The 15,211-nt window shown below is 47.3% G+C and overlaps 1 protein-coding gene across 1 annotated transcript in view; it reads left to right on the top strand.

Moving 5' to 3' along the window:
• LOC146058532 (uncharacterized) overlaps positions 1 to 2,090 on the top strand; it is a 31,543-nt gene extending 29,453 nt beyond the window's left edge. The window contains exon 5 of the mRNA XM_083170818.1: positions 1,749 to 2,090. Coding sequence (XP_083026944.1) covers positions 1,749 to 1,758 — 10 coding nt within the window. The 3' untranslated portion in view covers positions 1,759 to 2,090. The remainder of the gene's footprint in view (positions 1 to 1,748) is intronic.
• The last annotated feature ends 13,121 nt before the right edge of the window (positions 2,091 to 15,211 follow it).

Genomic DNA, 15,211 nt, shown 5'->3' with positions numbered 1-15,211 from the left:
TAAGCTGGAAGAAAACTTTTTGTCATGCTATTATATACAAGGTGTCCTGACGTCTAGGGGTGGCAACCGGCCATTTCCTGGGAGTGCCAAATAAAATGCTGGGATTGTCCAGGAAAACACAGACGTGCCCAAGCGGTTATGGGGAGGGTGTTACATCAGCTCCAGGCCAGATATGGCTGTTTTCATCACACCGCCAATTAAGTCTCTGGTTCTTGTGAGCCTGCGATAACTGGTGCCCAATGAAAAATCAATCCATGGTGAGCCTGTTGGAAGGGATTTGGACATATTCGCTCGGCTGTGATGTCTTTGCACGGTGTACACATCCATACGCACAGTGTACAAATTAATTATCAAGGCGGGATTTCCTTTATACAGGGTGGCATCTATCTGATCACTGGGCACTGTGAATTTGCATCAGGTCGGAATTACCCCCTATGTGCAAACAGTGCTGCACCAGCCGGTATTGTCCCCTCTCCCTCAGAGGGTGATGCGTATTACTCTGTATCGCCTGCAGATGCAGATGCTCGGCTCACAATGCGAAAATACATCCACAAACATAACTTGTATTTAACTCCGCGTCAGCCCTATTTTCAGAATCTACGTCCATGTCCGGGAATCTTCCAGGCTATAGCTTTTGCAGTACATGTCCCATGCTGCTTACCCAACTGAACGGTAAGGCAGTATGGCAAGTGCAGTTCAGGTGCCAAGGTAGCACAGAGGTTACAAATAGCTGGTCATGTGATGCGTCTCACACTAGTGGCCATGTAATCCCAGCTGATGGAGACATAACCTGCCCTAATAACCAAGGTCACATGTGTCAAATGTAATAAAAAAGGCAATTACTTGTAAGTTCTTTAGGTTTTTCTACTCTTACTCTTTCTATTGAAGTTCAAAGGTTCTTACCCAGAGAAGACAGGGAAATCACATCCAGCCTTTCTTTTTTTCATAGTAGAATACCAATAAGACCACAGAAGATTGTCTCTCTGTTGACAATTGAACGACACCATCACTGATATCAAACCAGAGCAACTCATGCCAGGGCATATTATATACAAAGTACATACATTCTACGCATCAATAAAGGCATGATTTAAATGTAAGATTTATGTGAGGTTTTATGCCTTGTACAAGAGTGCTTATAAAGTATATATTAGGAATATTTCTTTAGGTATGTTTCACTAGGGTTAAAGCATCTGTCACATCACTTTTTTTTTTGCTGATTAACGGTGTACTCCCAGTTAGTTGTGTAGCCTAATTTTGACACAGGGTCATTGGGTGACACTTGTGTCCATTTGTGCCCCCCCACCCTCCTCTGGAAGCAAACAGCATGCTCAGCATTAGGTAGCATGGCCGGCAGGGAGATGGGTTGGTCAAGGGACATAATCACATGATCACAGTATGCATGCGCGACACTAAACTGATGATTTTTTTATCACAAGCCGGCCGCTGTTTGAATGACAGGAAGCCGACGTTTGGGGTTGGTAACCAGCTGTTATTTAGGGGTGGTAACCAGCTGTTATCTAGGCATGTCAAGGTTAACACAGGTGTGCTGAGCAAATAAGTAAGATAACAGGTGCCTACATGCTAGTGGTATGCAACTAGTTAATAATGCAAACAATGTTACTGTCGTTTGCAGAAAGCATTTGTTATCACGATGTTACTCTATCACAATATTTTTTAAATGAAATTGGGGGAGGGAAGCAATAATATTAGAATACATTATTTGAAGTATATTTGGTGTCTTCCAGGTACAACTGACAAATGCAGGACTCCTAGGCCTCCAAATGGATCAAACTGTAGCGTTTTGAACAGAATTCTCAAACAGCCTTTATGAGAATTACAACCCTACAAGACTGTGTTCTATAACAAATGTTTCTGTGGACATGAAGATTTAGAAGAGTAATTGCTCTTCATCTTATAATGTTTCATCAATGAATGATAACTGTCTGAACATCCTGACATTCCCTTTATGCAATACTTGTAACTAATAACATGTGTATATATATTTCTGACATAACCGTAACCCAACATTTATAGGCACAACAGAGATTGTCAGCTGACATTTTCAATTAAAATTAAGCTATAATTGTTTAATAAAATTCTAACTATACTATCCACAAACCCTAGCTTATCATGATCATTTGTGTTTGTTGGCGGGGAAAAAATCCCCCCCCCCCCCCCCCTCATATTTATATTGCGCTCAGATATTATGCAGCCCTGTACAGAGAATATGTCTCACATGAGTCAAGACTGTGAGGCCGTATGTGTGCATGTGTGTGTATTATATATTATATGCCAGATCATCGGATTGCAATATCTAAAATGAATGAATAGTTATGTGTACCAAAAATTAATATGAAAAGACAATAAAAGGCTTATACTTAGAGGTACTGGAATCCTGCTCAATCGTATCGTGCTCCTATGACAGTGGTATGTTAATTTTTTCACTTGGCAAATTGGGCCATAGAACAATTTGGATAATCCATATGCCATGCTGGATTGTTTTAAAAATATGCTGGAGGGTAGATGATGGTTCTCAAGTATTAGAGATGTCCTCACGATCTGTGCAATATTTGTAATCCGAAATGGGCTGATGATGATATCCCGTATAGAAACAGGGGATTCAGATGGCTTCCTTGAATGTAGCCCCAAAATGGGTGTGGAGTGGATTGAAGCAGATATCCAGTGCAGCCTATTAGAGTCCAAGATCTATTGGAAAGCGCAAGTGCTGCCTAACATGTTTCCTCGTAATCTTACGACTTTCTCAAAGGTAGGACCTACCACTTATCGAGCACACCCATGTTGACGCCCCGATTTACGCCCAGTTTTGCCCACTTTTAAACTGCGTCCATAGATACGCCCACATTACGCCCATATTGTCCGACAGTGTTCAGTGGATATTGTTTCTTTATAGTGATCTGACCGAGTGCGGAGAGCTGCCGTGGCACATGCGCAATGCATAGGCTACGCACGCTCACTCAGCAGGAATACGCAATCCAAACGAATGTGTACCTGTCCAAGTCAATCAGAATAAGGCCCATTGTGTGTGTGTATATATGGAGGGAGGGGGCAGGGCTGGGTTACGGGTGTGTGAGGGAGGGTGCTGGGTGCAGGGCTGGGGCATGGGTGTGTGAGGGAAGGGTGCAGGGCTGGGGTATGGGTGTGTGAGGGTGGGTGCAGGGCTGAGTTACGGGTGTGTGAGGGAGGGTGCAGGGCTGAGTTACAGGTGTGTGAGGGAGGGTGCAGGGCTGATGTATGGGTGTGTGAGGGAGGGTGCTGGGTGCAGGGCTGGATTACAGGTGTGTGAGGGAAGGTGCAGGGCTGGGTTACGGGTGTGTGAGGGAGGGTGCAGAGCTAGGTTACAGGTGTGTGAGGGAGGGTGCTGGGTGCAGGGCTGGATTACGGGTGTGTGAGGGAGGGTGCAGGGCTGAGTTACGGGTGTGTGAGGGAGGGTGCTGGGTGCAGGGCTGGATTACGGGTGTGTGAGGGAAGGTGCAGGGCTGGGTTACGGGTGTGTGAGGGAGGGTGCAGGGCTGGGTTACGGGTGTGTGAGGGAGGGTGCAGGGCTGGGTTACGGGTGTGTGAGGGAGGGTGCAGGGCTGGGTTACGGGTGTTATATATATATTTAAAAAGAGAGAGAAGGACAGGGGGGCGCCCAATAGTGCAATATCGTATTTTATTTTAACACATACACATAAAAAAATGGACACTCTATGTACACAACTCATACCAAATTATTCGTCTGGAGTGGGCTGGTTACCACTAGATTCAATACATTTCCACTGTCAAAAACAGCAGACACAAGATCTTTATCACCGCTACAGTGTGGTTGAGACTCACGGGACCTTCTGCTAGCAGGTTCGGGGAACACTGGCGTCTCTGGTCGCTGCAGGTTAGGCTGATAGCGTGTGCTGGATACCAGGGGCTTGGGTCACGTCACATTAGCCACGCCCCTACGCATTTCATCAGAGACTTTTAACTCTGCTATCTGGAGAGCAGAAAGCCCTGAGAAGGGCCAATTATCAGCAGGTGTCAGCGCTCCACTCCCAAAAACCAGTTGTTGTGATGTATATATATATATATATATATATATATATATATATATATATATATATATTCACATACAGGGCCGGATTATAATGGGGGAACAAGGGGTCAGTACTAGGGGCCCCTTGTGGTTGGCATGTATTTTTCCAAGGGTGCCATGAAACCTTGCACCAGCCCTGGCTGTATTATGGCTTATGTTATCCTATGTATTACTGTATAACTTTGTGTACACCCTGTGTTACCATATAAATAAAGGTTACCATTAATAACAGTGATGCCCTTATACAACCATCATTGTCTGTCCTCCTGTATGACGCTGTAATCCTGCACTGTCTCTGCTCCTGCAGGGCTCAGCCTGAGATGTGCCCAGTGCATTGGCAGTAGCTCTCCTTGCCTGCTGATTGGAAGGAAGTGACCATCCTACAGGACCACCTGTCTCTCCCTGGCCTCCAGTGCACAAGGTGAGCAAATGCTGGAGACACGAGGCCCAACTGAGAACACCTTTTCTAATGCCCTGTACACACTATACGATATGCCAATATAACGATACCGGCGGTGCTAAGAAACAAGTGATCCGATCTGTAAACACTGAACGGTTACAGGTAGACGGCTCCTGCTGCAGTAGTGATCTGAGCTGTTCCCTAGGACGCAGCATCGGATCACTGACACACCATTGGCTGACTTGCGGCACCCATCGGACTAAAGGTGCCCATACACCAGGGAAAATCCTCAGCGATGTGCTGTCCCGTGGGCATTGCATCGGAGCCTGAAGATTGCACCTGATGAGCGATAGATTTATCACATCTCAGCAGGCTTGGCTGGGATTGCATACGATACATCATATGCATAAGGACGGCATTATGGGTATTCTACGCAGTTCTGCTGCCTGGGTACCTCCCGTCAGAGATGCCGCCTAAGTGTATGGACAACTTTACATCCCGGCCTCTTCCCCCCCCCCCCCAAAAAAAGCATTGACATGACATGTCTTTACAAATGGAGACCCCTTTCCCCTACCCCTCACCCCCGTCCCCCCGCATGCACCCCGTGAAAATTGCATTGTGGGGGTGATTCAGGCCGGCTCAATGTTGCGGGTCTGCACATGCATATGGGCAAAAATACGCATGTGCAGAGCAGACCCGATGTGCGAACACCAGGCGTTCACACACTGAAGGGAGGAAGGGGCAGAGAATGGCCTCGGGCAGGGGAACACCCATCGTTATATGGGTGCCCCCATGAAAATGCTGGGAACACAGATGGGCCAATGCCTGTTCGGGGTGGGTGGCTGATGTCACATGACTTCACATGACATCAGCGCCCGCCCCCTTTTCGGCCATCTCAGTTCAGACTGACTTTCATCTGCAAGAGGGTGAAAATCATTTGATGGTCGGCAACCATTGAATAATTTTTAGCCTGTGCCGCTACATGCGAATGTCGGTGTAAGAGTACACATTCATTTGCATGCAGGCGCTGACTTTGGGTCGATAAAGGTAGGCAGGTGGTCGTTCCCCCAGCGGTCGGCGTCTGCCCACTTGCTAGGCAGCAAAAGAACTCTGCTCAGCAAGCATCAGGCCCCTGTCAGTCACTGACAGTCTGGCACCCTACACCACAGGACGCACAGGAACATGCAACAAGCACTAATAACCGTGACTTTGTGCATCAGGAAGCAGATTTATTTATTTATGTTCTGTAGCGTGCTGGGACTTGTAGTTCCAGAATTGCTGTGGAAACACAGGTTGCCTATAATGTAAAGTTGTGCATAAGACCAATGGAGGTTTTCTGGTCCCTAAACCTTCTATGGGATGAGGGGTGTCATGGGTGTAGATCACTGTCCCTTATACTGTAATGATATAAAGACACTGAGACGTAGATTTGGCAGAGAGGTGTCAGCTGTTTATTAATATACAAATGATTATTGATATATAGGAGGATCTGGCAAAAGAAAAAAATGCTACTTATTGTATTGGCAACTCAGCTAAAGTGGCCTCAACAAACATGAAGACACAGAGGAGAATATGGGGGGGGGGGGGTATTTAGGGAAACACAAGTGAACTCGGCAAGAGGTAAAATAAAAACCTGCTGAGGGACAGAGCTAGGACCAAATTGTGTAATTGTAAATAGCCAAATTAGTCCGTCAGTACAGGCAGAAAGTGTAAATCCCTCAAGACTCCCATTGCCAACAATGGCGAGTAGCTAATCTCCGAGTAGGATGGACAGGGGAACAGACAAGACAAACACAAGACAAGCAACATTGGACATGACCAGTGGTGGATTTTACCTATGGGTTGTAGGACTGCAGTCTCCCCCAGGTAAAATGCACCACTGTGCTCTGACGTGGAGCCAGATGCAGCCTGTGAGACTGTACTGGCTGTACTGTGACTGGTAGTGACTTCCTATTGGAAGTCCCACCTGCCAGTCACCCAAGGCAGTCCCATTGGGAGGGGTTCTCTCCCTCCGGGATGTCTCTATTGGCTGCTTTGGCTGCAGCCCATAAAATCCAGGGTATGTGCATGTGTAATACCAAGGACGATACTACACATGCGCAAGTCCCATGACCACAGCAACCTTCAGCGGGGGCAGTGGAGTTGGCTGGCATCACGGCCAGTGGCAGCCCCCATCCAGCATGGAGCTGCCGCTGGACATAACACCCCCAGTAACAGACTGAAAGATGAACACAAAACTGTAACTACTAGTTACAGCAATGGCCGGTACTTGTTTCCTAGCACGGCCACAAATCACGGCCATCGGGGGTAATTTTAGTGGCCTGCGACGCGACCGACGCGATGCCCCCGATTTTTCCATTGAAATGCATTGAAAACAGTGAAAAATCGGGTCAGTCGCGTCGTGTGCGCCTAAAAATGCTTAAATGGTCCACCCGCGATGGCCGCGATTTCCCCATAGGGAACAATGTTAAATGCCTCAATTTACCCGCGATGACCCCGATTTCCCATAGGAAACAATGTTAAATGGGTCAATTTACCCAAATCAGCATAGGGAAGAATGGTAAATGGGCCAGAAACCCCCCAAAAAAACCCCTGAGCAGTGAAATGTCCCCCCAAAAGTAGTTTATGCCACCCCGCGATCAATGTGAACCCGAAGCGTGGCGAGCGCAGCAAGCCCGCGAGGGGCGGCGGTACGCGTCCTTCGACCTTTTCATACCCCCACTATCCACGTCGGCGTGGAGTTGAGAATAGAATAGTGTGGCGAGCGCAGCGAGCCACCGAGCCCGAAGCGTGGCGAGCGCAGCGAGCCCCACGAGGGGACGCGGATACCTTCACAGGTAAACGCGTCCCTTCGCGGGCTTCACAGGTGTCCGCGTCCGCTCGCCACGCTTCGGGCTCGCTGCGCTCGCCACACTATTCTATTCTCAACTCCACGCCGACGTGGATAGTGGGGGTATGAAAAGGTCGGAGGACGCGTACCGCTGCGCTCGCCACGCTTCGGGTTCACGTTGATCGCGGGGTGGCGTATAGTACTTTTGGGGGGACATTTTAATGTTCAGGGGTGTTTTTGGGCCATTTACCATTGTTCCCTATGATAATTTGGGTAAATAGATCCATTTCACATTGTTTCCTATAGGAAATCGGGGTCATCGCGGGTAAATTGAGGCATTTAACATTGTTCTCAATGGGGAAATCGCGGGCATCGCGTCTGGCCCATCGCACCCGATTTTTTTGCGCATGCGATGCCCGCGATGGCCCCGATTTTACCCCCGATGACCGCGATTATGATCGTTGTGGCCGTGCTAGGAAACAAGTACCCAATGGCCTAATATAACGTGTGTAACTGGCCGATCTCCGTCAGCCCAAGGCCTTAGGGAGTAAATTTACTAAGATGGGAGTTCTATTGAAGATGGGATGTTGCCCATAGCAACCAATCAGATTCTATCTATTATCTTCTAGATGGTGCAAACTAAATAAAAAGTAGAATCTGATTGGTTGCTATGGGCAACATCCCATCTTCAATAGAACTCCCATCTAAATTTAGCTTTAATTTCTGGAACCGAAAAACCTGCTGCTGCTGAAGTAGCCGCGCCAATCCGCAATGCGTGCGCTCTGAAGTCCCAAGATGAGTGGTCGACACTTAAAACCCAATGCCTAAAAAACACCCAAACTGATACTTTGTGAGCGGAGTACAGTCCATATGCACGAGCCATGACCCAGGAACATCCGCACCCAAAGACACATGACCCCCAGCTAGAACACCTTCAGTTCACCTATCAAGCGAATCGGTGTGTTGAGGATGCAGGCAACCTGGGCCTACACTACATACAACAGCATGTGGACATACCCAGCACCTATGCAAAGGTCGTGTTTTTGACTTAAGCTCAGCCTTCACTACCATCATCCCCAGCATCCCCTTCCCAAAACTAATCTGCCAAGAGGTCCAGGAAGCCACCTGTTCCTGATCTCTGTATACCAACAACTGTACCTCTGAATCACAATCAGTTCATATCAATAAATTTGCAACAGTCATTGGCCTCATCAAGGACAGGGATGAATCGGCTTACAGACGGGCCTTGCTAGTGGACTCCTTCAAGTTCCTGGGGACCACAATCACCCGGGACCTCAAGTGGGGATCCAACGCTGATACCATCATCAGGAATGCAGCAGATAAGCCACATCATGGACACGGCACGCTCAACCTGCTGCCATTGGGCAGATGATACAGAGCTGTTCCCCCCAGGTCCAACAGAAGCCGCCGAAGCTTCTTCCCTCGAGCGGTCCACCTGCCTAACTCCTGAACACTTGAACAGATTAACTAGTTGTTTATATCATCTGCATGCAATCTTAATCTTCACTGTGTCCCCTTACTGTAATCCTATCTGAAGTCTGTATGTGTGCCCCCCCCCCCCCCCCCTTCCACCATCACCTGTTTACTTGTTACCTCTCGGCTGCTACATTGTACACTGTAACAAATTCCTAGTATACGTATATATACCTGACCAATAAAGCTGATACTGATTCTAATACTCATACGGTAATGCAGCAGGAGGTGTCACGCCTGCCACCCCCAAGCAGCATCAGACTGTCAATCGCTGACAATGGGATGCCGTAGTCTGACCAAAGTCATGGACCTGTAGTGCACATGCGCAATATGTGTCCAACACATGTGCAACTTGCCAAACCTCTGTACTTTGCTACATGCATCACAGGTAACATTTTAGTGCGTGGCCTAATAGTGGGAGGCATGGCCACCTCCCGTGATTAGGCCATGCCTTCAAAATGATTCAGGGGAGTTAAAAAACACTCTAAAGTCGAGGACGCAGTGTTTTTGTCCCCCCCCCCCTCAGCAGCCCACACCTACAGCATGTGCTGTGCTGACAGCAGGCTCGTCACGAGCTCTCATGCTGTCAGTGATGAGATGCTCAAGCGGAGCCTGCTGTCAGCACAGCACATGCTGTAGGTGTGTGCTGCTGCTGCTGCCCAGGAGGGACAGAGTGGGAAGGGGAGGGGCGGAGGGTGGTCGGACCAGGGTCAGTGGCGGGCCCCTCCAGCAAACCCAGGCCCGGGTAATTAGTACCCGCTCCCCCCCCCACTCTCGCCAGCCCTGTGCATTACTACAGCGCAGGGCAAGATTCAGGCCCAGTATGCCGACTGTGTCTACAAATACATCTGCTCCACGCCGCAGGAGGGCAGGGAGAGCAGGGGAGATAGAAGATGGCTGAGTGCTGATGGAATTGCACAGAGAGGTGGGATAGTATGGAAAGGTGAGAAGGAAAAGAAACAGAGAAATATGGAAAGAGTGAGAAAAAGAGGGAAGAGAGAAGGAAACAGGATAACAGCAGAGAGGAGAGATATAGGAGGAATTACCTGAATGTACGGTGATGTAGATCTTTATCCTCCTGCCGTACTCAGGAGATCCGAAACATGACCGGCGATGGGATGCACGGTCCTCGGCACACAGGACAGCTGGGGTTTGTGTCCGTCCACTGGTAGATGCAGCTTGCGTGGAAAATGTGGCTGCAGGGCAGGACGGCCACCAGCTCTCCCGGCACGAACTCCGTCAGACAGATGACACAGGATTCTGCGGCTTCATCCTCTGTAGCATGGTGAGCTGGGAATCCGCAGATGTCTGCCACCATGGGAGGGTTGTTCGGCCCGCTGATCTCCACCAACCTGGCCGGAAGACTGTTGCTGGTGATCTCCGCCTCCATGACCTGGAAATCCTCACCTTGTCCGTCAAACGCTATCATCAAGGCTGGGAGGTTCCGCCCGCTGATCTCAAGCACCATGACCGACGTGATGATGAAGTTGATCTCTGAAATGATGGCTTGGAGATTCGGCCCATTGTCTGCTGGTTGCGGAGAGGGTTGATGAAAATGGCTTGGCCCAGGGAGATGATCTGGGCTTGGTCTGTCCCACGCTGAAGCAGAAGCAGGTGGAGGAGAACGGCTTCTGTCTCTCTTTGTGGTCGCTGCAGATGAGCAGATGTTTCTCCTGTTGACGGATGCTCATGATGCTGCTAGCGAGTTCTTCCCCTTCTGCGCTCGGACCACAGCCTCTCCTCAAACACAGTATCCGAAGCGTCATCTGAAAATATACATTATATAGTAGCCAAAATAATCACAGCAATATCATTTAAGGGCCCCTTACACTTGTGAGATTTTGTGAGATTTGATCCAATTTGAGTCAATTTATCTGACACAATCTGATGTGCCTGTCTGACAAAAATCTGATGTGCCTGATGTGTATAACCAAGAGATTGGAAGAGATTTATCCTACAGATGGGGCAGGTCCCATCTTGGCAGGGGATGGCGCTGGTGTCGCCAGCCGCCATCCCCCGCCAGCGCCATGGCGATGGTGAGAAGGGGACGCGCGCGCACGAGAGGCGCGCGCGTCCCCTTTCCGACGGCGCTTCCATCCGTTCCCCCGGGTCCCCGCCGGCTTGCCGGCGGTAACCCGGGGTCCCCGCCGCCTGCCCGCATCCCCCCCTAACCCCCCCTAACCCTGTCCGTCTCCCTGAGGCGGAGACGGACAGGGTTTCCATCGCGCTGGCGACGGAGACTGAGACGCGCGTGCGCGTGAGACGCACGCGCGTCTCAGTGTATTCGCTGGCGTGGCTGCTGGCGGGTCGCCAGCGCAGACGTTCTGACGATCCGCCAGCCAGGATGGGACCTGCCCCATCTGTATGTCTAGGAGGTTCAATCTCTTCCAATCTCTTGGTTATACCCAATGGCACAGGATTGTGGATTGTGTCCTACACATCAGGCACATAAGATTTTGTCAGACAGGCACATCAGATCTTGTCAGATAAATTGACTCAAATTGGATAAAATCTCACAGTGTAAAGGGCCCCTTACACTTGTGAGATTTGTGAAATTTGATCCAATTTGTGTCAATTTATCTGACAAAATCTGATGTGCCTATCTGACAAAATCTTATGTGCCTGATGTGTAGGACACAATCCACAATCCCTTGCCATTGGGTATAACCAAGAGATTGGAAGAGATGAACCTCCTGCACATAGGATAAATCTCGAGTCAAACAGGTTCAATTTGTTGAACATAAGTTGAACAAGTGTAAGGGGGCCTTTAGGGGCCCTTTAGGTGTTTGTGTTTTGATTTATTTTTTTTATATGTATTTATCCATTTGCTAACTTGGCAATTTCCAAACATGAAAACCCAGCTCCTAAGATAGAATAGCACATGTCCAAATAGCCAATAATCCAGTTCATCATTATATGTATACAATATTTTATTTGTACATTTTGATAAAGTTAAATAATTCATTCAAATGCATTTTTACAAGGTTTTTTTTTATAGTTTGCAATCTTATCGCATGGAGGGACCGAGCAAGCGGGCGGCCTTGTCCTGTGCTGGTCGCTCCTCCGCATGCTGGAGTCAGCAGTTGCATTTTTCCGATTTTTTGGAAAACAACAACTGAACCCGAATCAGGCCCCATGCACCGCTGTGGCCCCCATACATCACTAATCACAAAGAAATGATTCACAGACTCCACAAAAACTCAATTTCACAAATTCTGTGATTATTCCCCCCCCCCCCCCCCCCCCATTTTAGAGCTTCCCCAATCTGCGCCCATATATTACAGATATATTCCCGTAATTTGCAGATCATATTGAACAAATACAGGTCTGTTAACTCTTAAAAGGTGACATCGTCTCTTGTGGATCCCCAATACTATGTTTGTACCCCAAAAAAGCAGTTGATAAATACTAGCACTCCCCATAGACTCTTGAAAATTTCATAATTTTATTTATCAACAAGCTGGTGTTCCCGGCGGCATTGCCCAGGATTTTAAGAATGTTTGTTTACAAAGTGACAGAATATGCTGCTCTATAGAATAAACTGTAAATAAATAAATAACAATCTATTTAAATCTATTAAACACACAGTATAACTAGCTCATTTACATTGGAGAGCAGAACATTATGTATCTCCTGTTATACTAGGTGCTGCTGGTGGACCTTGCTACTGCCACTATATAACTCAGTGTGGTGGGTTTGTGCTATCTCCATTCCCCTCCTCACATCACGTCACTGTCCCTGTCACATGCAGCCCTGTCATCACTGACATATCATGCATGTCCTGATATACTCTGTGCTGCTGCCCCACCCCTAGGGGTGCTAGGGCTGTGTTACCCCACAGTGTTTGTTCACAGATTGTAAGTAATATGTGTACCAAGTCTGGTGTAAATTGCTCCAGCCATTCCAGAGTTATACAGCTGATAAAATACTCTGTGCTGCTGTCTCACCCCTAGGGGTGTGTTACCCCTACAGTGTTTGTTCACAGATTGTAATATGTGTATGAAGTTTTGTTTACATTGCACCAGCCATTCTGGAGTTATGCTGTCTGCTGAAATACTCTGTGCTGCTGCATCACCCCTAGGGCGTCTTACCCCACAGTGTTTGTTCACAGATTGTAAGTAATATGTGTACCGAGTTTGGTGTAAATTGCTGCAGTCATTCCGGAGTTATGCTTGAACATAGATATGAGAGTCCATCAAAAATTGTGGTTTTTAATTATTAAACATTAACAGTAATTCATTTTTTTTTGGAATTTTTTAGGTGCCTCAGCCATGTTTTAATACACTCATTTGTAAAATTTCTTGATTTTCCCTTGTAAATTGTGGATTTGTATAGAAAGACAGAAGGACAGACACATTTTTGCTTTTATATATTAGATTGTATGAAAACCTACATTACTAATCCCAATCACTTTGTGCTCAGAATCTGCCATCTGTGACCCCCGTACATTGTAGATTTCATTTACACAATCACCTGCAAAATGCCCAATTACTCCAGTTTATAACAGATGTATGGGGGTCACATCTCCAAATGCCACCCGCATACCACACAGGGTAAGGTGGCATGAGATGAGATTTCTCAGTGCTTGGAGAGTGAGATTAAGCACCAGCCAATCAGCTCCTAGCGTCCAAGTCACATGATGTACTTGAAAAATGGCAGTTGGGAGCTGGTTAGTTGCCAGTCATTCTCTGTCCACTATATCTCTCTCCAAGTTTTAGTACATACACCACTTTGGGGGTGCATCTATCATGAGTTTTAGCTATTTAAAACCCAATGTGTATGATAAATGGTGATCCAGCCAATCAGCCCCAACTGCCATTTTTCAGACACATGATAGGAGCTGATTGGCTGGAGCAACACTTATCATAAATATTGGGTTTTAAATCGCAAAATCTTGCTGATAAATGGTCTCCTTTACCTCTCTCCATCTTATTTTTTTCCAAGCTGCCATGAATCTCCTCCAGAGTATAAGGTAGGACATATACTAATGTGCAGCTAACTCCAACTGCCGCCCGCATGCCACACAGGGTGAGAGGACAGAGGGAGAGATTTATCACAGCTTGTAGAAAGGTACAGTGGGGAGAGATAAAGCACCAGCCAGTTACTGTCATTTTGGATGGCAGTTAGAAGCTGATAGTTTGGTACTTCATCTCTCTCCAGGCTCTGACAAATTGCCCCCTTAGTATAGAATCACTGCCCCTAACATCACTTACCAGGATATTCATGACGGCTCCTCCATCTTCTCTGGTCCTGGAGGAGCCATCTCAGCTCTCTTCTGCTCATCTCCAGATGTTAGATGCTATAAAGGAAAATACAAAATAAAAAAATCCAGGGAAAACACAGATTTTATTGTGCGCTGTGTATCAGGAACCAAAGCTGGAAGTATAACACTAGATGCCAAAACAGTCTAGTTCGCTCTTCCAGAGGCAAGAGTTTAGCACATATGCATCAACCGCTTCAACTCATCAAATGCCACTGAGGATCCAGTGTGCATTGGTTTTATACCTGTCCCAAGGATTCAAAATGGCCAATCTGCTCTCAGCACTGCACTCAAGTGGCCATATTTGTTACTGGCATAGAGAAAACCAGCTATTGAGAATAAGTATTCCCATGAATGTATTGAGCAAATTACACAATATTTCTACAAACTTTATAATAAAGCCTCACCCACTACCCCATAAGCACCTCCCCTGTGGGGCAACAGATTGGGGCTTAGTGACGGCAATAGTGGCAGTTGGCTGGTATGTCTCATGGTAAAATCTCATCTCTGTCCCATTGCTATCACAGCTTCCCCTGACATCTGCTCCATCCCAAATCATTACTCACCAGCCTGCAGCATTGTAATACATAGGCTCCAACTGATACTGTGGTCATTTGCATATTATTTATTTTATCTGAAGGTACAGTATTAGCGTATTCAGGTATTTCTAAAAGTTTTCAGAATATGTACCATGCAAGGTGGTGTTTTTTTGTTCGTTTTTTTTTTTATTTGGGGGGAGAACACTTACAATAACACAAAAGTATTTCTCACACCAGTAACACCATGTTATACAGTAAGGGCAGGGCCAGATTAAAAATGGGGCGGATGGAGCTGCAGCTCCAGGCCCCTCATCAAAATAGGCCCATCAGCATTTGCTATGCTGCTGCTGTAGACAGGAATTTTTTTTCCTAACTACAGCAGCATACCAGTGTTCATTTGGGGTCCCCCCCCCACACACACACACCCTCCAGTGACATTGGCAGACCAAACGACATGCAAAACCTGATACTCATGGCGGTGCAGCGGAAGGCCTCACAAGCCATCCCTGCTCCACGTACGGGGTCTCAGTCTAAGGACTGTTAGTAATACGATGTGTGCATATATGGCTTAAAACTAATCAACACATAAAGAAAAGATACA

The sequence above is a fragment of the Crinia signifera genome, chromosome 2 (assembly GCF_055691185.1).
Source record: "Crinia signifera chromosome 2, ASM5569118v1, whole genome shotgun sequence".
Taxonomy (NCBI): domain Eukaryota; kingdom Metazoa; phylum Chordata; class Amphibia; order Anura; family Myobatrachidae; genus Crinia; species Crinia signifera.
The sequence above is the reverse complement of the archived record's forward strand: the minus strand, read 5'-3'. Positions and strand labels throughout refer to the sequence as shown.